Source organism: Delphinapterus leucas, chromosome 20 (assembly GCF_059928025.1).
Source record: "Delphinapterus leucas isolate spDelLeu-1000000601 "Yukka" chromosome 20, BTC_Dleu_Yukka2, whole genome shotgun sequence".
Lineage (NCBI taxonomy): Eukaryota > Metazoa > Chordata > Mammalia > Artiodactyla > Monodontidae > Delphinapterus > Delphinapterus leucas.
The window spans coordinates 16,381,638-16,403,936 of NC_143148.1; the positions used below are offsets into that span (position 1 = coordinate 16,381,638).

Genomic DNA, 22,299 nt, shown 5'->3' on the forward strand with positions numbered 1-22,299 from the left:
CTTCCAGTGGCCTTCCCAAGCCACTCATTCATTCCTCAAAGTCATCCCCTGCCCCGACTCTGTCTTACTGTCTTCACAGTCGTTAGCGTCTTCTCAGAGTGTCTGTTTATTGACTCCCTGTCTTCCTCTCCCACTGGAATGTGAGCTGCATGAGAGCAGGGTCTTGTCCTTGTTCACTGCCACGTCTTTAGCACCTGGAACAGGGCCTGACGCGTAGTAGGCCTCCATATACCTTTGTGGATGAATGAATGCCCGCGTATGATGACGTGATGTCTGACGTGGCACTTTAGAAACTCGAGCCTGCTGTACGTGAGTGTGGGCTTTTTACTGAAAACATCTGGATTTGGGAGCAGTATGTTTACTTTCCTAACACTGTTTCCTAGAGGCTGTTGCAGCTTAGGTTGACAGACAGCAGGGGACAATATTTGGGGAGAGGGAGCCTGAGGTTAGGATAGAGCTGAGGCTCGCCCCTCCTTGGGTGAGCTGCTGGTGGACAGCTGACCACAGCCTGCCTTGGTTCCCCACCCCTTCACATCCTCTCCCTTATCAGACATTGGAAACTTTGCCGAGTAGGTTACTGGACTACTGCATCTGAGGGCTTAGAGACCTTTGTCCCAATTTCCTGGTTGAATGTGCAACTTGTAGATGAGAAATGTCCTCATTTCCGGTGACTAGAGAAAAATAACGAAAAGGAAAAAAACAGGGCAAAAGTATTTAACCACAGCAGGTAGAGAAAGCTGAAAAGAGAGAGAGAGAGAGAGAACTAACAGAAACCTGAAGGTAAGGGGTAGGTGAGTTAAAGGGAGTGGAGTTGCAACCTTGGCCGTGTAGTTACCTTTAGACTGTCTCCGGGCCCACCCATGCCTGCTTTCTCTAACTGCAGCGATCCCCACAAAACCACACTACATGTAAGCTCTGGCTGTGTGGTCAGTTGAGAATTTCTGGGGAAGGGACACAACAGCGTCTCTTCCAGAAAGCGGAAGTGAAATAGTCAATGCCAGTTTCCCCTTTCCTGCTGGTCGGGCCCCCAGGTCAGTCTCAGCCAGCTCCCTCTACCCCTGTTTCCTGGTAGTGGCTGTAGGCTGCTGTCTGTGTTATTCATTAACCAGGCACTAATATTTCTGTTTACCCATCTGTCATCCCGCAGGGGATTCAGAGGAGCCCCGCAATCTAAGCAGCCACCCGGATGCTCTTGGATCAGGCCCAGCCAGCCACATTTAGCTAGTGTTTATCATGTTGAGAGTCCTGCGCCAGAGCCTTGTGTGATCTGTAGCCAGGGAGAGAGAACGTTTTCTCAAGTAGGATGGGGCCAGTCTGCCACCTGAGCACGTGTGCTGAGCGGTGCATCCAGTGACGTGCTTGAGCTGGCTTGCAAGAGCTAATTATTAGCATCGCTTGCCAGACCCACGTTCAGGTGTCTTCACATTGGCAGAAACTGGCCCTGGAAGGAGTGTGTGTGCCACAGAAATTGGCAAGTACTGCAAATCAGGGCCTTTGCTACCCTCCAACCCCCGCCCCCTGTGCCCTCATCCGAAGAACCAGCATACACCGGGGACCTCTATTTATCAAAGGCCTCCTCCTCCTTGGTTCTTGGACGGCCAATTCTAACGAAAGAGGAAACAGTCCCACTTTCAGGGAGCTCCCAGCCTGATGACAGCCCTCCGTGTTTGCTAGAATACTTTATGGTTCTTAACTCTGTTGTATATATTATCTACTTGATCCTACAGCCATCTCCAGTGGTAAAGCACAGGTACCAGAGGGATCATCTTAAAACGGAAAGCCATCTCCAGTGGTAAAGCACAGGTACCAGAGGGATCATCTTAAAACGGAAATCAGATCATTTCACTGTCTTGCTTAAAACCCTTGAATAGCTTCAAAAGCTCTGGCAATAAACTCATACTTCTATCTGGGGCCTAAAACACTTAGCGTCGTCCGGTCCCCCCGACTTCCTTGACTTCCTCTTTCACTCTCTCCCCATTTCACAATATCCCAGCATCAACTTCACCTGAGACTGTTAGAAATACAAACTCTTGGGCCCTGTCCCAGACCTACTGATTCTGAAACTGTGGGGAGGGAAGACTGTAATCTATGCTTCAGCAACTGCCCCCTGTGGTTCTACTAGATGCCTGAGTTTGCAGACCACTGCTCTGTCCCCACACTGAGATGGGGGCAGCATCTCTCTGCCTCTGAGATGCTAAGGTTTTCTGCCTCCTTAGGGCTTTTGCACCTGTGGTTACTGTTTCTAGAACGCTCTTCGCATGGGCTATGTGGTCAGTTGAGAATTTCTGAGGAAGGAACACAACAGTATCTTTTCCAGAAAGGGGAAGTGAAATAGTCAATGGCAACTCCTTCTCATTGTTCAGGTCTCAGCTGACGAGCACTGACTCCGCAGAATCTTCTAAACCCTCTCAATCCCTCATTATACTTTCTCCCATATCCCTATTTTGGTCCATTTGTAAAAACCATTTGCCACATTCTGAAATTCTTCAAAATTCTTGTTGCTTGTTTACTTGCTTATTAACTATTTTTTTTCCACTAGAATGGAAGCCCCAAGAGGGCAGGTACCTTGTCTCTTATATGCTCTGCATCCCCAGCCCCTAGAAAACTATCTGGCTTATAGTAAATATATAATTAGATAAAAATCAGTACATATTTGGTGAACAAATGAATTACTAATTTCCCAGTAAAGAGATGGGCTATGTATCAAATGACTTGATGGAGATCAAATACTTGTTAGTGAGTAGCTAAAACTTCACCCTGAAAGTCTCAGACCAGGTCCAGAAATTTTCTTGCACTTTTTAGCAAGAGCGGCCGTGTCCCTAAAACCCTGGGAATCTCTGAGTTGGAAGGAGTCTGGTAGGTAACTGGTTCAGCCCTTATCAGATGTGTGAGTTTCCTCTATGTTCTAAGATGAGTGTCTTCTACTTCAAAATTCCTGGAGACTGGGGAGTGATTACCTTGGTTAAGTGATTACCCTGGCTGTTTAAAGATGTAACTCCCTGCATCTTTTGCCCGTGATCTTTGTTCTTTGTGGGGCTACAGAGAATACATCTTCTATAAAATGAACCTAATCTTGGTCCAGCCACATATTCAGCATTCTCTTGCTTGTTTCTCATATGTTGGTGAAAAAACCAGGCACTTCAGAGTCTGGAAGACCTGGATTCAAATTTCTTCTCACTACCGACCTTGGAAAGTTCCCTTAATTGTCTCAGGCTCCTTCTGTAGAACAGTGCCTGGCATTTAATGTGTATTTTTATTATTATTATGTTTTCAATCTCCAAAGCATTTTGGTTCATTTTTCTGGGCTTGGTTCCTTGGGTTAATTTACTTTTTGAAAATGTGCTGCATAGTACTCTGTGTGTTACTGATTAGATCTCAGTGGAGTGGTTGTGTCATCAACTTGTTTAGACTCAGTTTCTTTTAATGCCACCCAAAATCAAATCAGCTCTTTTTTTTTTTTTGGAAGGTGTAATATATCACATATGCATAGGAAGCCTACAGTCAGCTGAAAATCCCAGATTTTTTTCTTACACGTTACCGTCAAACCATCCTATATAGTTGACTATATATTATTTCCGTCATTTTAAATATTCTACTTGCCATGTCTCTTTTAAGTGGGAGAACACCTTTGTTTCACACAGGTTGGTATCTTAGAGCTAAATAACACTGTATAGTTTCTCAGCAGTTTTATCTATGCAGTCTCATTTGACTCCTCAGAATAACCCTGAGAGGCATATGGTATCCTCATTATGATGCTTTGGAAACTGTGGCTTGGAGATTGCGACTTGCTCGAGGTCATCCCACTGGTAAGCGGAATCAACACTGAAATCAGAGCTCTTATGACACCAGTCTGGTGTTGTGTTGAGGAAGAAACACAGAAAATGAGCTCCCAGTTCAGTGGGAGTAATAAGGAAAGTCTTTCCGAAGAAAGTGAATGCTGAGTAGGGTTTCATAAGAGGGGAAAAAGCAAACAATCTGAAGATGAGGCAGTACGGGGTTGAGGTGAGGGGGTCTTAGATGCAGGAAAAGGTCTCTGAAGGATAATTTCTTGGGCCCCTGAGCTAGGCCAGCGGTTCCTGACCTGAGCTGCCCTTCATAATCACCTGGGAAGCTTTTTAAATCTCACCTGCTGCAGCCCCACCCCCAGAGATTCCAAGTCAGTAGATCTGAGGTGGCTCTTTGTATTATTTTTATACCTCTACGTGTTATTCCGATGTACAGCCTCTGTTGCAAACCATTAGGTGTTGGAGGGCACAGTCTAGGGGTTCTTCTTGCAGAAAACTGTTAGGCAGGTAGAATTGGGAAGGGAGAGAGGATACAGGGCAGGCAATGGGATGATAAGATATGAGTTCCTGAGAGGAAAATTTCTGATGAAAGGAAAACTCTGCAGGTTTCTAAGCTGGAGGATAACATGTTTTAAGCCTCTGTGATACACCAATAACTTTGAGCTGGGACTCGCCTCAATCCTCTTTCTGAGTCCAATCTCTCTATTCATGAATCTAAACAGGAATCCATCCCTCCACTCTTATTGCACCTTTAACATATTTCTGTGCTTTCAGATGCACCGTCCTCCCCCTTCACTGCTGAGTGTAGCTCTCCATCCTATTTTTGCTCTCCTTGTGCTTGCAGAAATATTACAAAAATTGTGGACGCTCTCTTCAGAGTTTTATAGACTTTATTTTAATTCTTTTTTTTTTTTTTTTTTTTGGTCATGCCACACAGCATGCAAGATCTTAGTTCCCCAGCCAGGGATGGAACCCATGCCCCCTGCAGTGGAAGCACAGAGTCTTAACCACTGGACTGCCAGGGAAATCCCTAATCTTTATTTTCAATCGGCCAGGCCAGGTTTTTTCCTGTGCTCGTCAGTGTTGAGCTCTAACTGATGGTTGCCAAGCTGGGTTCTGACCTGCGCCATGGAGGGAGAAGACAAGACCCAGACCTCAGGTGGCTCCCAGTTTATTGGGGGAGACAGGTACACACATGGAGACGACTGGATCATTCTTAAAGAGCAGCAGGTCAGATGGATATTGCCCACACCTAGGTCATTATAGCTCTAAGCCCCAGTCCTCCCTCCTAAACCCCTTGGTTCAGAACCTTCCTGCATCTTCTTTGACCTCATTTAGAATTTCTCTCCCATCTCTTTCCCAGTGACTTCATTCTAGCACCAACAGCTAGACCAGTGTGTAGGTGTTGTTTCAAAGCCGGTGGCAAGGTTGCTTTAGGGCTCTCTGCTTCAGCTACCAACCACCTCACACGGACAGTCGGAATTTGATTTCTCTACATTGCTTCGGAAACTCTGGTCTGTTAGTGCTGCCATGCCCAACTGTTTCTTCTTTCGTCCTAGAGCTGTGCTCCTTTGGGAAGGAAAATTCAGTCAGGAAAGGATACAGAGCTGGTGAGAGAGATTTTTTACAGTCCCAGTCGTGGTTTGGGTCTGAGGATTCCTGAATCCGGGCCAGGAGCCCGTGTTCTCCCTCTCCCAGCCTGCTCACTTCATACAAAACCCAGAGTGCCTCCGAAGGCCCAGGGACATCCTTAGTCTGTGGTGTAGTCAGAACTCGGCGCTCCCTCTGTTTGACTCACACCCCTGTCCACATTCGCCACTTCTGCTGTCTCTTTGCCTCTGCGTCCCAGCAGGGAGGAGCCCCGATGCCGCAGTGCCTGCAACCCTTTCCCAAAGGCCCTGCGCACGGCTGAAGAAGAGAAATAGAAAAGCAAGGGGTCCAGACTGGCGTTGAGGGAACTCAATACCACGGCTTCTGCCCGCCACTTGGGGCTCACCTTCGTGTGGAACCCCACCAGGTGGGATACGTTGTATGGCCCAAAGCACACCAGGAAATTAAGGAGGGTCACCACAGCCAGCCCCACGGCTCGGCGCCGCCTCTGGGCCCCCACGTGGGGCTGGGTGAGCATGACCCACACAAAGCGCCAGTAGCAGAAGATGGTGACCGCCATGGGGATGAGGAAGAGGACAAGGAACAGCTCCAGCCGCACGGGAATCACCACCTCCAGCTGCTCTGCCGTGAAGTTCTCATAGCACATTATGCTACTCCCGTTTGTGAGCCTCTGGGTTGAGTTTAAGTACTGGGTGATGATCACTATGGTGCAATGACCAAAGGACAGGATCCAGGAGACCAGAGCAGCAATCACTCCATACACAGGCCGGCGGGACAGCTTGTACCGCACGGGGAAAGCCACTCCCAGGTAGCGCTCGATGCTGATGGCCGCCAGGAGCCACACGCTGCAGTAGATGCTACTGTAGAAGCCAAAACCCGTGACAGCACAGAGTAGCTCAGGCAGGTGCCAGAGGAAGTCAGACGCGGCCTCCACCATCTTGAAAGGCAGCAGCAGAAGCAGCAGGAGGTCCGCCAGCGTCAGGCTGAGCAGGAGGATGTGGATGGGCGCGGGGTGCGGCTGGCGGACGCGCCCCACAAAGGCCCGCAGCGCCAGGAGGTTGGCAGGGAGACCCGTGAGAAAGATCATGATGTAGGCTGTGAGGATCAAGGAGTTTTCCAAGGTGGGCATGACTGCTCTGGAAGAGGATGAAAAAGGGCAGTGTCAGGAGGACCACCTCACAGCCTGCAGACCCTGGTCGGGCTCAGTCTGTGGACATCCTCCCAGGCACTCTCCCTTTCCCAGGCCAGGGCTTTCTGCTCCCACCACTGCACACACCACCTGCCAGAACTGCTCAGAGCAATTGTTGACTTTGCCTGGGGCCGGATATTAAGCAGTAGCTATTATGTTTGCCATCCGTGCGTCTCTGGGGGAGGCCAACCCTTGGCTTCCCAAGGGAATTCCCCTCCGGTTTTCCTAGCCTTTCTCCTTCTCTTGTCACAGATACAGGAAGTTAGTATTAATCAGTTTCCGGCTTTCCTTAAGGCCTTTCCTCAGCCAGAGACCTGCAGAGAGAAAAGGCAAACCTTGCTACAGCAAGGAGGGAGCTGGACAATGTCTCTCAGGAGAGCTCGGGCTGTGAAAACCCAGGCCCCGCGACCCAGTGCTCCTTCCTTCTCAGGACCCTGCCACACGCCCAGGAAGCAGGTGCCCAGCCCCCAATCCATCTCCCTACCTCTTTTCCTTCTCCTTTTTGCAGAACACAAATTCTCCTCCACCTTTCCCTCCCCTGTCCAATTCTGGGACTATACTGAAAAGGACTATACTGAAAAGGGGAAATAGGGAGGGGCCTCGGGGAGGAAGGGTGAGCCAGCGCTGTCCTCTGGGGCTTGCCCCTCCAAAGACTTTAGAGGATATTCAGAAAAGCACATGGGCAGTAACTGGCTCAGGAGCTGGGTGTTTCGACCATAAACAGAGGAACTCTTCTTAATGAGGTAACGGTTTCTGTTTGGTTTGTAGCGCTCACTACCCACACACAGTCTGGGCCCTCCGTCCTCTCTCCCGTCTTAGGGCCTGGCCCGCGATTCCTTTCCCCCCCCACCGGCTCCCATTTCTGGATGTGATCCTTGCATCCAGTTTCCGACAGATTTCATCCAGCGCCAGCCCCACCCCTGTCCCCCAGCCCCAACCCATTTCCCTCCAGTTCCGATCCCGGCATCGCTTCCCAGAGTGCAAGTACTAAGCCAGCTGCCTTGTCTTGCCTTTGTTTCCGGATAGAGGGCTTCTTGGGATTAGTCCTGAAGGAAAGTCTGAAAGCTTGTGGAAAAGAGGAACAGAGCTTTAGCCGCTGCGACCGCCCATTTCACACAGGAAAAAATTGTAAGGAACCTGGCTGGTAGAAAGCTTTTATACCAGCACTAGTCATGTGACCAGAGAGGAGAAGATCAGTAATCGAGCGCTGTCTCCTCTCGAACCCAGTGGAAAGGGTGCCGGCATCTTTGTTCTCCCCGCCCCCACCCCACCAAGAGATCCCCACTCTGATTTCCAAACTCAGATTTTCTGTCCTTAGTTTCTGAATTTTTTTTTCAATCCCAAACATTTTTTTCCCCCATTTCCCAAGTCAGATTATCTCATCTTCTTCTCTTTTCTAGGTGATTTCTTCTGTAATCCTACTCAATCTCAGAAAAGAGGTTTTATGCTTCCTTTTATTCTTCAATTTTCCTCTTTCTGTATAGTTTCCTGCCCTCTGCCCCCAACAGATGTCTTTTGCCCTCCCGGTCGAAACAGATTGCTTTCTCCTAGCCTATGTCTTGTTGGGGTGGAAATAGCGTGGGATTCAGAGTCATGCAGATGTGGGCTCAAATACAAATCCCTCCCTTGTGACCTTGAGGCAGATCAATTTTCTGAACTTTAGTTTCTTCCTCAGTCAAGTGAGTATGGGAATACTTACATCCCAAGACTTCTGTGAGGAGTCCCTGAGATAGCGTATATAAAGCATACAAGCCAGTGCTCCACACGTAATGGATGCGCATAAGTAGAAGCGGTCCCTCCACCCAAGCCTGCTGGACAGCTTCGTAGAGAGCGAGCCACCTGGTAGAAGAGGCTTAGGGCACAGGAATGCCATCTAACTTCGGAAAGCGGCAGGGATTCGGGAGAGCTGGGCCCAACCTCCTAGCCACCCTTGTTCTTTTCTCGCTATTTCTCCCTCTCTGACTTTTGAAACACACACCTGAGGAAACAAAGATACATTCTAGCGGAGGGAGATAAGTAATAACAAGCAAATAGGAACGGAGGAGTGATTGCACAGTGACAGACGTTATGAAGGAAATGAAGCAGAGTGATGACGGGGAGAGTGGCTGTGGTGTGCCGGGGGTCAGAGAGGTACTGCTGAGCTGAACTGACATCTGAGAGGTTGAGCTGAATTTCGTGAAGGGACTGTGTCAGGTCCTGGAAGAAGAGTGGTCTGGGTGGAGGAAGCAGCGAGTGCCAGGCAGCAAGCACCTTTGCACGTGGGGGGAACAGAAATGCCAGTGTGATTGGAGCGTGGTGGGCCAGGGTGAGACCACGCAGGGCCCTCCTGATGACAGAAAGGAGCTGGGGTTCCATTCATAAGCTGCGTGAAGTCACTGACGGGCCGTAAGAGGAGAGGGACGGTTGAGAGTTGAGAAGCTCACGCCAGCTCTGTGTGAAGCATGGTCTTCAGGGGAATGAAGTTGGAAGCAGAGCGATCAAATAGACGTTCACTGCAGTCATCTAGGGACGGTTGATGACGGCATGGATTCAGGAGAATGTAGTAGTGGAAATAGAGAGGATCCGTTGCGATTTGGGGTACATAACTTTAAATAAATAACAGTAAATGAAGAACTTCAGAATGCCAGAGAGAATGGAACTCTCCTGGAGAATTAGAGGGAAGATGATTCTAGACCAGTACATCCAAATGGACTTTAGATTTTGTTGCTCCCTTATGCCGGTGCAGTTCAGCCTACTTGCATGTGCGTGTTACGCGTTTTGAGCCCCTGGAGTGGCCTTATGGTAGTATGAAGGTGACAGTTCATGCCCTTCCCCACTTGCATTCTCTTGTTTTAGCCACCACTTGTCCAGGCTTTCTCTGTCATCCCAATAGTGGTATCCTCCACCTCTGCAGCCACCTCCAGTGCAGGTGCAGTACTGAAGAAGAGAAATAAGGAACAGGTCAGTACCAGCATCTTAGGAGTACCCTTCAGACCCTGTCTCTGTTGGCCTCTGTAGTGGGCATCATGGGTTTTTGCCATGCACTGCTGGTAACCATACCCCAACCTTCCTCTGCAGAGACCCCTCCCTCCTTCACTCTCTGTCCACCTGCTTACCGTTATCAGACTGGACTCTTGGCCAATAGTATTATACCAGCTGTGGTGGTGGAATAATTGTCCCTCCAAGAGATAACCACATCCTAATCCCTGGAGCCTGCGAATGTTACATTACATGGCAAAAAATTTAAAAAAAAAGGATTTTACAGGTGTGATTAAGAGAATTATGATAGGGCTTCCCTGGTGGCGCAGTGGTTGAGAGTCCGCCTGCCGATGCAGGGGACACGGGTTCGTGCCCCGGTCCGGGAAGATCCCACATGCCGCGGAGCGGCTGGGCCCGTGAGCCATGGCCGCTGAGCCTGCGCGTCCGGAGCCTGTGCTCCGCAACGGGAGAGGCCACGACAGTGAGAGGCCCGCGTACCCGCAAAAAACAAACAAACAAAAAAGTATTATGATAGAGAGATTATCCTAGATTACCTGGGTGGGTCTTAAACATCACAAATGTTCTTATAAGAAGGAGGCACAAGGAGATTTCAGACAGAAGAGGAGAAGGCAGTGTGATCACAGAGGTAGAGATTGGAGCAATGTGGCCATAAGCCAAGGAATGTCAGCAGCCCCCAGGAGCTGGAAGGGGCAGAGAATGTGTTTTCGTCAGCCCAGTGATAACTCGTTTTGGACTTTTAGCCTCCAGAACTGTGAGAGAATGCACTTCTGTTAAGCCACCCAGTTTGTGACAATCTGTTACAGCAGACATAGGAAACCAGCCAACATTTATTGCCCATTCAAATGATACTATGTACCAGGCACTGCACTAAGAGTTTTGCAAAGACGAACTCATTTAATCTTTCAACGCTTCTGTGAGGTTGGCATACTCATCCCCATTGTACAGATGAGAAAACGGAGATATAAAGAGGTTAAGTAATTTGCCTGAAGTCACACAGCTGGTAAATAGAAGAGCTGAATTCTAAACTTGGGACCCAGGCAGTCTGGCCCTGGGGTCCACAGTGGTCACCACTGCGCTGTACTCCACACTGTACTGGGAGGGTCCAGGTTAGAACCAGTTTCCCTGGCATCCCCCAGGAGTCCTGGAAATCCCACACAGGACACAAGGGCGCAGGCAAGGGTGTAAGGTCATGTCATCTGCGTCCCACAAGGAATGTCTGCACGGTCTCCAGCCTTCCTGCCGGTGGCCCTCGCTCTTTCCCTGAAACCATGAAGGAATGACCTTCATCCCTAGTTTCCTAGGATCCACAGGCATCTCTCAGCCTTTCAGATGTTCTCGTTCCTGCTGTAACCTCAGATCCCAGATGCTGTGATCTTACATTGGTCCCTCCCTGTCTCTAAATATTTTGGATACACAGGGAATAGAGGGGAGGCACCGTTTACTGTTGCTCTCTACTAAATTTGCTGTGTCATTTAGCATTTATGAGCAAGAATGTTTATAAGGTCCTGGATATAAATTGTGAAATAGAAATAAGAACTTGGGAGAAGGCTGTTCCTTTATTCCTGGCATCTTGAAGAGGTTGTTTGACCTTTTCTTTCCTGCCTGATCCCTCTTCTCCACTGCTGTCCCTGCAGAGCTGACCTTCAGAGCAAGAATTGGATTAAAAAGTCCCCCACTTCCCGTCCCCTTGGCTACCCACAGCTTCCAGCCCAGACCACTGGGTAGCTTTCATGGGCTCACGCTACCCTTGGAAAAGAGCAGAAGGCCTCTGGCTGTCACCTTGGATTGCCTTTCAGTGTTGACCCTGAGTCAAAAAGGAGAGGCAGGAGAGTCTTTGGAAGTAGAAGTGGGACAGGTCCTCTTAGTAAAGCTAGAAGTGCTTGCAGTCAGGTGCTGGCTGATCCTGCAAAAGCTGTGCCAACTCAGGGCAAAACTGAATGCTCTGTGTTCCTCTTCTCAGCCCAACCTTCCCTCTGCTTTCTTCCCTTAACCTGCTTCTGTCACATATGCAAGTCATCTTCCGCTAGTAGTTGTGGCATCACTGGAGTTTACCAGGGTAACTGCAGTTTACAGAATCTTAGGTAACTTAAGTTAGACTGCTGATTCTCAAGAAGGGTGGGGAGAGTAGCAGGAACCCTTGGGGGCAGGCAGGGGAAATGATAGGACGTGTGGCATTTCCCAGGAGAGGGGAAAGCCCTGGTTTTCTTAATGCAGTCTATAGAAAGTACAGTTTGTGTTGATCAAAAGTGGGAGTTGGTTGAAAATAGATTGAGAAACAGTGAAGTAGTTGATATAATACTTTACTACTGGCTCTCAGAAAAGTTTAGATGAACCAAGATCCTCTGCCAGCTCCTTCCATCGTTAGAAGAATTCAGGTCCCATAGTGAGCAGTGAATACTTATCAAGAGAAGGTAGGATGGGACCATGCAAATGAAGTCTCCTTAGTTTAGCAGGTGTCTTCAGGGTCCTCCTTTTTTTTTTTTTTGCCTTGGGCCCTTGTGATACCACGGCCCGAAGCCACAGTGAATTAGCACCTGAGGGTCCCCTTCTGTCTCAAGAAGTCTTTGCCACCGTGCATAAAGCTAAAAAGCTTGTATCTTAGTTGAGGACTGTCAAATGTGCCCAGAATGCCAAATAACAGAGACTTAAACACATAGAGCTTTCTTTTTCTCATGTCACACGAAGGAAATAGGGAATCCAAGGCTGGTGCAGCTGCTCAGGAGCAACCCTCAAAAACACACGCTCCTTCTAGCTTTTCTGTTCCGCCATCCCTAGATTTTGGCTTTCTGCTTCATGATCTTAAGAAGCGTCTATATTCTGAGCAGGAAAACAAGGCGGGGGACGGGACAGAGAGCAAAAGACACACGAGAGCCAGATCTATCCCTTTTAAAACTTGTTTTTAAATAGACTTTATTTTGTACAGTAGTTTTAGGTTCACAGCAAAATTGAGCAGAAGGTACAGAGATAAACCCCACACCCCACACACGCATAGTTTCCCCCATTGTCGACATTCCCCACCAGAGTGGTACATTTGTTACAGTTAATGAACCCGCACATCATTATCACCCCATCTACCCCTTTTTGAATCAGGAAAATTATAGCTTTTCTAGAAGCCCTACCCAGCCAATTTCTGCCTAGTTCTCATTGGCTAACACTGTATCTCATGACAACTCCTGGCTACAAGGGCATCTGGGGAGAGGATTACTAACTGAGCACTTTCCCAATCTGACAAAATTGGGTTAGGAAGAAGGAGCGAGTACCAAAATTATATAAATCTGGAATAGCAAATATGGAGAGGAAGAATACTTCTAAGACTATAATATCTATCATGGCCATAAAAAGGTGTGGAATTTTAGGGAGGGTTTTTAGAAATTGTTTTGATTGAAGGGTAACATGTACACAATAAAGAGTACCAATCTTGGGGGTAAGCTGATGACTTTTAACATATATATACATTTGTGTGACCACTTGACTGGATGAAGACAGAGACCATTTTCAGCACCTTTATAAGTCCCCTCATGCCCACCTCAGTTAGCAACCCTCCCACCCCCAAGATACCCACTATTCCAGCTTCTACCACTTAGAGGCGGTTATTAACCGTCATAAATGTTGGAAGGGAAACATGATGGATGGAGAAGAGCAAAAGGGAAGAATAAGGCCAAACAAATGGCTGCTTTTGTGATATTGCTGCTCTCCTTTGCCTCCTAAATTATTCTAATTCCATTTTGAAAATGGCATTTTAAATGTCATCAGAAAAAGTCATCAAAAACTGAAGACCGATATTTTAGTTTTCTGTAAAGTTCATATATGCTGAAACTTCCATCAGTTAGGACTGGATTCTATTGCACATAATGTAACAACCCTAGGTAATTAATAGTGGTGTAAATAAGATAGAATTATAGTTCTCTGTCACATAAAAGCAGCCTGAAGGTATGTCGTCGAGGATTGTGCTTGGCAGCCCCAGGAATACTTCGGAGCTCTCTAGGCCTCTGCTCTTCCAGTCCTAGGTGGCCTTCGTCCTCGTGGTCAAATGTGCAACCTGGAACTCCAGCCATCACATCTATGTTCCTGGCAACAGAATTGAGGAAGGGAAGAAGCGTTCACTCCTTCTCAATTTAACAGACTTCTTAGAAGTTCCACACAACACTTCTGCTAATAACTCACTGACAGGAACTTAAGTCACAGGACCACACCTACCTGTAAAGAGGTCTGGGAAAGTGGTCTTTTAGCTGCGTGCAATGTGCTGTTAAAAATCGGACTTTTTAATAAGCGGAAAAACGGGTAGTCTCTTCCAAATTGCACTTCTGCAACTTTTGCAGGTGAGCCTCCTCTTCCCGCAGTTCTGCCACCTTTGCATTGCATCCCCGGGGGCCTGTTGTGTGCCCAAGGAAGAACCCATCTCAACCTATACCAGATCTGGCCTTCTCAGGGAAAACAACCTCAGCAGATGGGAAAGAATGTCCTACACAGAGCATTGCAACCAGCCACACTATTGTCAGGCTCTACGGCCCCTGGAGTCCCTCCTAGGATTGGATGAATATAATTCAAACCATGTTCTGATAGCAGCAGTCAGTTTTGTCTTAGGGACACAAGGTTAGATGTAAATAGTCTGTTAGCACACCAGCCAGCTGTCACTGGGCCAAATTTAGATTACTTTTATTTGTATATTTTTTGACACAGGTGTCATCTGTTTCTCGGTCAGATAACCTAAGCACAGCACTGTAGGATAGGAGCCAGGAGCATGGCCACTGAAGCAGCAGCCATCCCACATGGTTGGTGGAGGGACAGCCCCAGTTGTCCAGGAAAGCCACGCTGCTGTATCCTCAGTGCCCAGTGCAGCTGAGAACCGTGGGCCACAGAGTATGCTGCTGTGGAAGCAGAGGTGAGACTAGGTAAACGCGAATGCAGACGCGTCTGGACTGGGCCGTTGAAGGGGCGGAAGTGGCAGGTCCTGGCAGCATTTGGCTAAGGACATGGATGAGGCTGCCAGGCCGGTCATAGATGTAGAGAATTGTGGAATCAAGTGAGGCTCTCTGAGAATGTTCTGCTTGAGTTGAGAAAAACTAGGATAAAGCACCTCCCTGATATTATGTGCCTTTTCCCCACCCTTGACTGACTGAGCTTCTACCATTTGCTTCTTTGAAACATCTGTCAGTGCTTCCTTGCCCTCTCCCTCATACGAGGGTTAGTGACGTCCTCGATGCAGTAAAGAGTCTACTTGTCAGAAATCCCATCCTGTGTCTCAGGGAGGGGCTGACTACTCAATTGCCCTGATTCCTCTCCTTGTTCTGGGAGAGACAGCAGTGAGTACTGGCTTGAAGTGAAGCCTGAGTTCCCTGCCCAGGAATTGGACCTGGGTAGCCTGGATGAAAACCAGGAATCCTAGCCGCTAGAGCACCCGGGACGAGAGGCTAGAAGCAAGGTTCCCCTGGCTCTTGCCCCGTTTGAAAAATGAATTTCTCAAAGAGACAAAAACTGTAAAATCCGGTACCAAGTTTATTATTGAAGACACAGCACAACAGGTGGGAGAGCACACAGAGAAACAGTTTATTTAAGACAGAAGCAAGGCACAAATACACACCTGGAGAGAAAGAGTATGGGCGTCCTCCCTAATGGGAAGGAGTGCAGTAAAGAGGCGGTTAAATCATTTACATAGCGGCAGTCCTTCCGCGTCATTGTTTCCCTTTGGCCAATTATCTCGTTTCTTTTCCACACCTGACCTGCCCTAGGACCCACCCAATACGCGTGCGCGTCTTTTTGCCAAGATGGATTCCAGCACAGAGGCCTGTGGGAGGTTTGACAACACTTATTATGGGGTGGTGCCCCCTCCCTTTTTGACCCCCGAGGAGCCTTCCTGTGTATGTGCAGCTGGGGAGGTTTCCCTGACCTCAGGAGTGATAGATGTGGCCGTCTTAATCTCTTTACTCAGCAGGGCTCAGCTCCTGCCACTAACTTTGCCCTTGGAGTGTCCAGGGAAAGCAAAGCTCCGATTTACCCTGCTTGACAAGCTCCAGCTGCTCTGCCCAGGGGCCCATCTGCCTCCTACCTCATCCTGACCCCTCAGACTTGCCGCTTCTACCTTTCCTGGACAAGAAGTGTTCCTACAAGGATTTGGAAGTTTCAAAAGTGCCCTCCTGCCACACGAAGGTAAGGGGATAACAAACATGACTGTCTGCAAGTCGTACCAGTGTCAACTTCTGTCTAACTCTCCCAGATGCCTCTTGGGCTCTCTCTAGAAGGGTGAACTTGGTTGGAGGGAAAAGAGGAGTTTGCTGGCCCTCTTCTCAGTAAGACTGTTCCAAGTAGTGCTCTTTGGCATTTTAGGATTACAGCCTGTGCAGACGGAGTGTCTCTTGTCCTGAGGTCCCGGCCGGGATCTCAAGGCTGGCCCTGCCGGCTGAGAGTGTTTTAGCCGCTGCACGCGCCTGCAGCATGTAGCTGAAGACTGGGGTCAGCCCTGCTTGAACCACAGGGAGTGAGAGTGGGAAAAGGCAAGTTCCCAAAGCACCAAAGGAAGGAGTTCTATGTCAGGACGTGCTACGCTCAGGTCCTGTGCAACCCCCAGTCTGCACTGTGATGTCCCCCCTTCTCGCTCTCTCTAGAATGTCTAACGGAATACTCATAACTGGCAATGACATCGTAACAGCTCACCTTGTGTCTGCTCGTTTCTTTGTTTACTTAAACTCACAAACCCTGGTCCTTTCAATTATACCAGGAAACTTGTGTTTCTTGCCGCTGGTTGCCACATACCAGTGTGTCTCAACATATCTTTTGAGAAATGATGAGTTAAAGGACCAGATGAGGAGAAAGACATACCGGCCTGGCTGGGGATGGACCACTCTGCCTGGGGCTCCAGTGTGGCCTGGCAGGTTGTTGCTCAGAGTGGCACCTTCCACTTACAGAAGTCTCAGTGTTTATCTGGTGTGTGCTCTGCACCCCACTTCCCCGAACACTAACAGCGATCGGGGTGCTTCCCAAAGTGCTCCCAGGGCAAGTCGCCAGGCTTCTGGGAGGGGGTGTAGGTGTGTAAGCACCTTGCTGGCTGTTCTCTTCTAGGGCCACAGAGTTTTCCCATCCGCAGGAGTCACGGGTCAGAGAGGAAGAGCACTTGGTGAGCTCTTCCGCGTCTCTGCCCCTGTGAACTGATCTCTCAGAATCCAAGTTCTGACTGTGCTCCCAGGCCTCTCTTTACATTCACAATTCACATAACCCAGATTTTCTTCCTAGGATTCTTTCAGGTCATTTCTGTTTACTGTGTCTGACCCCTTCCTTCTGTTCTTTCTTCACCTCCCTTCCTCTCCACCCCAACCCAGAGCTACGTTGAATTCACCAAGTTCCTGTTCCTTTCCCAGCATGATCCAGTCAAAGCAGGTTAATCTCTCCAGTTTTGCATCACACGGCATTCTTTGGCCAGCAGGGTAGATTTCCTAGAAGTTGGGGTGCTGGCTTTCAAGTCCAGGGGCTCCAGCCAGCCCAGAAAGGCGTCCTGAGTCGAGGCAGGTCCACTAAGCCCACTGCTGTCTGGAGAATGAGACTCTGCACTTGCTCTCACACCTCCTCTCTTTCCCAGGTTCTATGCCTGGTTTCTGTGGCACCTCCTCCCTTCTCTCCAGTATCCTCTTCCTGAACGTCATGCGCCCCGGACAGCTGTAGCCTCCCCAGATGCTCCCACAAGTCTCTTGGATCAGAAAACTGAGGGCAAGGTGACAACCAGATCATGCGTTTCACCTCTCCGTGAATGAAAGGGGCCGGAGCACCAAACAAGACAGACATCGTTCTTGCCTTCATGGAATTTACATTCCAGCTGGTGGGGATAGGGGGAGAACACAACAGTATCTACATGAATACAGAGGATATATATATATATATATATTGTGTGGCACATTCTATGAAGGAAATAAAATCGGATGGTACAATAGAGTTACGGTGTGCGTGCGGGGGGTCAGAGTGCTTCAACTGAATGGTGGGGAAGTGTTCCCTGAAGGGGTGGCACTTGAGCAGAGACTTGAAGGAACCCTGCTGGGGCTATGGAAGAGCTGAGGGAGGACAAGACAGTTTGTGCAAAGACCTTGAGGCAACACAGAGCCTAGTGTGTTGGAGGAACTGAAAGGAGGCCAGTGTGGTTGGGGCAGAATGCCCCTGCAGGGGACTGATGGGAAACGAGGTCGGAGACGCGACAGCGGGGAGGGAAGGCTCATCACGTAGTGCAAGGGGAGGATTTGGGTTTCATCCCCAAAGTTATAGGAACCCGTGGAAGGGCTTTCCGCAGAGAAATGAAATGATCTGATGTGTGGTTTTTGAAGGCCCCTCTGGTTACCTATTGGAGTACAAGAGTGTCTTGCTCTGCTGTCTGTCAGGGCTTTGATTGTCCCCAGGCACTGGGGAGGCCTGACGATGTAGGGACCCCCACGGGGACCTGGCGTCTGTCATTCACCCCTCCATCTCTCTCTGTGTCCCCGCTTCACTGGCCTGCTGCACAGGCCCACTTTCCAGACTAGTAGGAACATAGAGGAGACACTGTTGTTTGTGTCTCTTGACTAGCTTTACTTGCATCATTTTACTGTTATTATTTTCTACAGATGTTTGTGACATTCTGACTTTAAGTGAATGACACAGACTCATGGGCAAGGAAACAGCGGGAAGGAGGAGAGTGGCTTTTCTCCTTGAGTCTTTTCTTGCCACCCTTGCTGACTATGAATATTACTGAGGAATCTCATTCTGGAGCAGAAGTCAAGCCACAGGTGGTTCCCAGGATCCTTAGACCCCTGCTGTTACCTCCTTTCCACCCATGGTTGCCTGGGGACGGTCTGTTCTGCTCCTGTCCAGGTGTTAAGGCTGGATAAGCAGGGAGAGAAGGACCAAGCCGGGGCGTCGCTGGCCTCACCTCCTCCCCCTTTTACAACCCTCTAGGCTGATATGGAATGAGAAACGCTACACTGCATGTCACACCCCAACCCTGTCCAGTGCTTTCCTGAGGTCAACAGAGGCTTGTGCTGAAAGCACGCCCTACTCTGGCCTGCAGAGTATTAAGAGACTTTTCTATAGGCCAACGTTTGTTTCCCAGGCCTGGCTGACGCATCCCCTTTAGTCTCTGAGGAACAGAGGGTGGTAGGGGTATTTGGGGAGAGAGGGTATGGCATGCGATGGAGTAACCACTTTGAAAAAGCATATTTGATATAATTTTATATTTCAAAACCAAAAACAGTTGTTTTATGATGTGGACCAGTGAAAGTCAGCTTCTGCTTTATTTTTACTAAAGGTCAAGAGGTACTGAGAAGGCAAGATGGCATCTCAAGCCCAAGTCAATGGAGGGAGCTGTATCCAGGGCTAATTTAGGCAAAGCTCCAAGCTCCTCTCCAGATTCTATCCCAGCTCAGCACCCCCTTCATTGCCATCACCACACATAACCCATAGGAAGATGTATGCAGGAGTGAAACACTCAAGTTTTAGAGTCATCAAGTTATATTCAAATCTCGGTTCCCATCCCATTTCTGGCCATGTGTTCTTTGGCAAGTTACCTAACCTATAGTTAACCCACTAAACCCCTAGTTTCCGGAGTTGAGAGCATGGACTCTGGAGCCAGCTGTGTGGCTTGGAGTCCTGGTTCTGCTACTTGTTAGCTGTGTAACCTTGGGCAGGGTGACTCATCTCCAGGCCTCCCTCAGTTTCCTCGTTTGTGGAATGGGAATAATAACACACCTACCTTGTAGGGTTGCTGTGAGGATTGAAGTGAATGTGTATATGTATGCGTGCATGTATGTGTGTGTGTGTACACGGGTACATTTATGTATAAATGTGTGTATGTAAGTGGGTGCCTGGGGCATAGCAGGCACGTATAGTACTGGCTGTTACTATTATTATTTTATCTTTGTTTAGCATAAGACTAAATTGTATGTGAGAAAAATAAGTCGATTTTTAAAAACTCCATAAGTAAATCATATTGCAGGTGGTATGGGGACACAGAAGTTGTGATACTGCTGTTTGATAACTGAAGTGAAACGCGAGGCTGGACCACAGCGTTCTATCCTCTCCTTCACATCTCACTGCTTCCCGCTGACTTCTTGATCTTTTCCTGCTACTTCTTTTCTTTATTGGATTTTTCTATGGTGTAGCTTATGGAAGACCAGCCTCCTTAGGTCTCTATTGAATTCTTCTAGCCCTCTCATCCTTCCTACTCCTCCACCTGAAGAATTATTCTCATGAGGATTCCAGGGTCCCATAACCACTCTCCCCTCCAAGAGGGGAAGACACCTATTGTATCATAGATACAGCAGTTCTCAAAGTGTGGCCTCTGGGCCGGCAGCATCAGCATCACCTGGGAACTTGCTGGAAATGGACATTCTTGACCCCTCACCCTACACCTGCTGAATCAAAAACTCTGGGGGTAGAGCCTTGCGATTTGTCTTTTAACCAGCCCTTCAGGAGCTTTTGGTGCACGCTAAGGTTTGAGAGCCACTGTCACAGAGGAAGAGTAGGTCCAGTGGCTTTGTGATGTTGTTCAAGTTCACAGTCCTGTTCTGGACACCTGGTGCTCATGTGAAACTGTAAGTCTCAGTTGTGAGCACAGGGACCAGAGGCAGAAGGGGAGGTCGAAAGGGAGCCAGCTGGCCACTCTGAATGCCTTTTAGCCTGGTTCCCTCCTGAACCTTCCAAACGTAGAGCTCAGGGATGTCAGCCAGGCAGTCGGGGAGACAGGCTGGATTCCCATGTGTGCTCTGTCTGGATCAGCTGTGAGGACCTGGGGAGTCGCTTAACCTCTCTGGGCTTCCTTGTGGGTTGTAGCCCTGTGTGAATAGAGCAGGATTGTTTGGGGGAGTAAGTGAGGTAACATTTGCAAAAACACTTCACGAGACTGAAAATAGTCCTCTATTGTAAATTGTAACCAGACAAGTAAACTCCTTCCTGGAGTGATCCTCAACTTTTTTCCAGTGGCCACACGTGGGACGGATCATGCTCACGTGCTGGACAAACTCCCAGAGCATTCCAGCTGCAACTTCTCCCATTCCTCTCTTGCTCAGCAGAGAGAATGTGGACAGCTTGAGTCAGAAGTTCCAAGGAGCAGAAACGATGTCTCTCTGCCTCGTGGCCATGACCTTGTCAGTTTCCTCTGCCTCACGCTAGCCCCGTTCAGCACTGTGCAGTATTCCCATTAGCATCTCGCTAACCCTCCTCTCTTCCCCCTCCCTGGTTCCGTCCATCTCTTGGAAGTGAACCCCTTGCCTTGTCCCCAACAGCGTGGCCCTCTCCTGAGTCCTTCTACTCCATGCCATCAAAGGCCCTTTCCCAGAGCACGAGCAGCCACCTAAGAACTTCACTTTACTCTGATTTTTTATTGAGCGAGAGGGTGGCAGCCTCCAGAAGGAAGTCTTCAGGCTCCTAGCGAGGCGGCAGAGTTGGAGCTGCCTCTCCTCATCTGGCTCTGCTCCAGGGTCAGGCTTTTACCAAGATGGCCGTGCCATTGGCAGAAAGTCAATAGTTGATTACTTCTCTGTCTTTCCTCAGAAAGCCCTGTCTTGACAACTCCATCTAAAGGAGTCCTCTCCTCCTCATTACAATACTCCGTTGTGTTTTCTTCATCGTGGTTTACCAAGATCTGAAATCATTTTGTTTGTCAACACTTCTTGGTGACTGAAAAGTGCTACTCAGGTCACAGGCTTGGTTTTATAATGCTCCGGTAAAAGCTCTTTGTTGTGCCTAATAATTAGAAACACACACATAGGCATACTTTCAGGTTAAGCAAACAAGCATTTTTATTTTATTTATTTATTTATTTTTTGCGGTACGCGGGCCTCTCACTGTTGTGGCCTCTCCCGTCGCGGAGCACAGGCTCACGGGCCCAGCCACTCCGCGGCATGTGGGATCCTCCCAGACCGGGGCACGAACCCATGTCCCCTGCATCGGCAGGCGGACTCTCAACCACTGCGCCACCAGGGAAGCCCTATTATTATATATATATATATTTTTTTGGCCGCACTGCGCAGCATGCAGGATCTTAGTTCCCCAGCCAGGGATCGACCCTGAGACCCCTGCAACGGAAACACGGAGTCTTAACCACTGGACCGCCAGGGAAGTCCCTGGAGTCTTTTATTAGTTTGGTCACATAGTAATCGTCTAAAGTGCATCTCATTCCTGGAGAGTCCAAATGCTAGACCTGAAAGGATGTACCAGTATCCTCCAACTCCAGGGCACTTCCACAACGTAAACCTCGTGCTAGCTGGTAGCGTCTCTGTCTCGTTGACCATAGTATTCCCCGCACCTTGAGCAAGGCCTGAGGTGGAGCAGATACTCTGTAAATATAGCTGAATGAAGGAATGAAAGACAAATAAGGATGCGGGCTGGTGTCTCCATCTCTGGAGAAAGGAGCGGGCCTTTGTCTTCCTGACACCTTGCAGCGAGAGCCTTTTGGGAGAGCTAGCATCATGGTTTAGAGCATGTGAAACCTTTAGAACAGTGCCAAGCGCACAGGAAGTTTTCTATAATATTCCCTGTTCTCCGCGACCCAGGCAGAGGCCCCAGCAGACTCATTTCCCTTCCCAGGATCCTAACATTTAGCCCTTTAGTGTTCCTTGCAGCACACCCAGTGGATGTTGGACAAAATTCTGTACTGCTGTCTCTGAGTCCCACCCACTGGCTCCTGTCTTTTCAGGAAGCTGGTGGAATAAAAGGAACACTGGACCTGGAGGATCAACATAGATTCTGGTTCAGGTGTGAACATTTCCTAGCTGTATATCTTTG

General features: G+C 48.8%; 1 protein-coding gene and 1 long non-coding RNA gene across 6 annotated transcripts in view; one reads left to right on the top strand and one right to left on the bottom strand.

The window, feature by feature from the left end:
• Nucleotides 1-319: 319 nt before the first annotated feature.
• The window catches only part of LOC111181234 (uncharacterized), a 35,746-nt gene continuing 13,766 nt past the window's right edge, over nt 320-22,299 (top strand). The window contains exons 1-2 of one of the 3 annotated variants that reach the window (XR_002646406.2): nt 320-14,446; nt 15,294-15,711. This is a non-coding gene — a long non-coding RNA (uncharacterized LOC111181234). Of the gene's footprint in view, nt 15,712-22,299 lie in introns of all 3 variants that reach the window. The other 2 variants (XR_002646405.2, XR_002646404.2) reach the window with 2 other exon arrangements.
• FFAR2 (free fatty acid receptor 2) lies at nt 4,941-7,728 on the bottom strand. 3 transcript variants are annotated; one of them, XM_089902332.1, is made up of 3 exons: nt 7,596-7,711; nt 6,676-6,899; nt 4,941-6,532 (listed from the first exon to the last, which is right to left on the bottom strand). In XM_089902332.1, exon 3 carries the CDS (start codon nt 6,523-6,525, stop codon nt 5,536-5,538), a length of 990 nt encoding a protein of 329 aa, XP_089758458.1. In that variant the 5' UTR covers nt 6,526-6,532; nt 6,676-6,899; nt 7,596-7,711; the 3' UTR covers nt 4,941-5,535. The 3 variants fall into 3 exon arrangements, with proteins under 3 accessions (XP_089758458.1, XP_022442103.1, XP_022442105.1); XM_022586395.3 differs by lacking the exon at nt 6,676-6,899 and having other exon boundaries at nt 7,596-7,728; XM_022586397.3 differs by lacking the exon at nt 7,596-7,711 and having other exon boundaries at nt 6,673-7,063.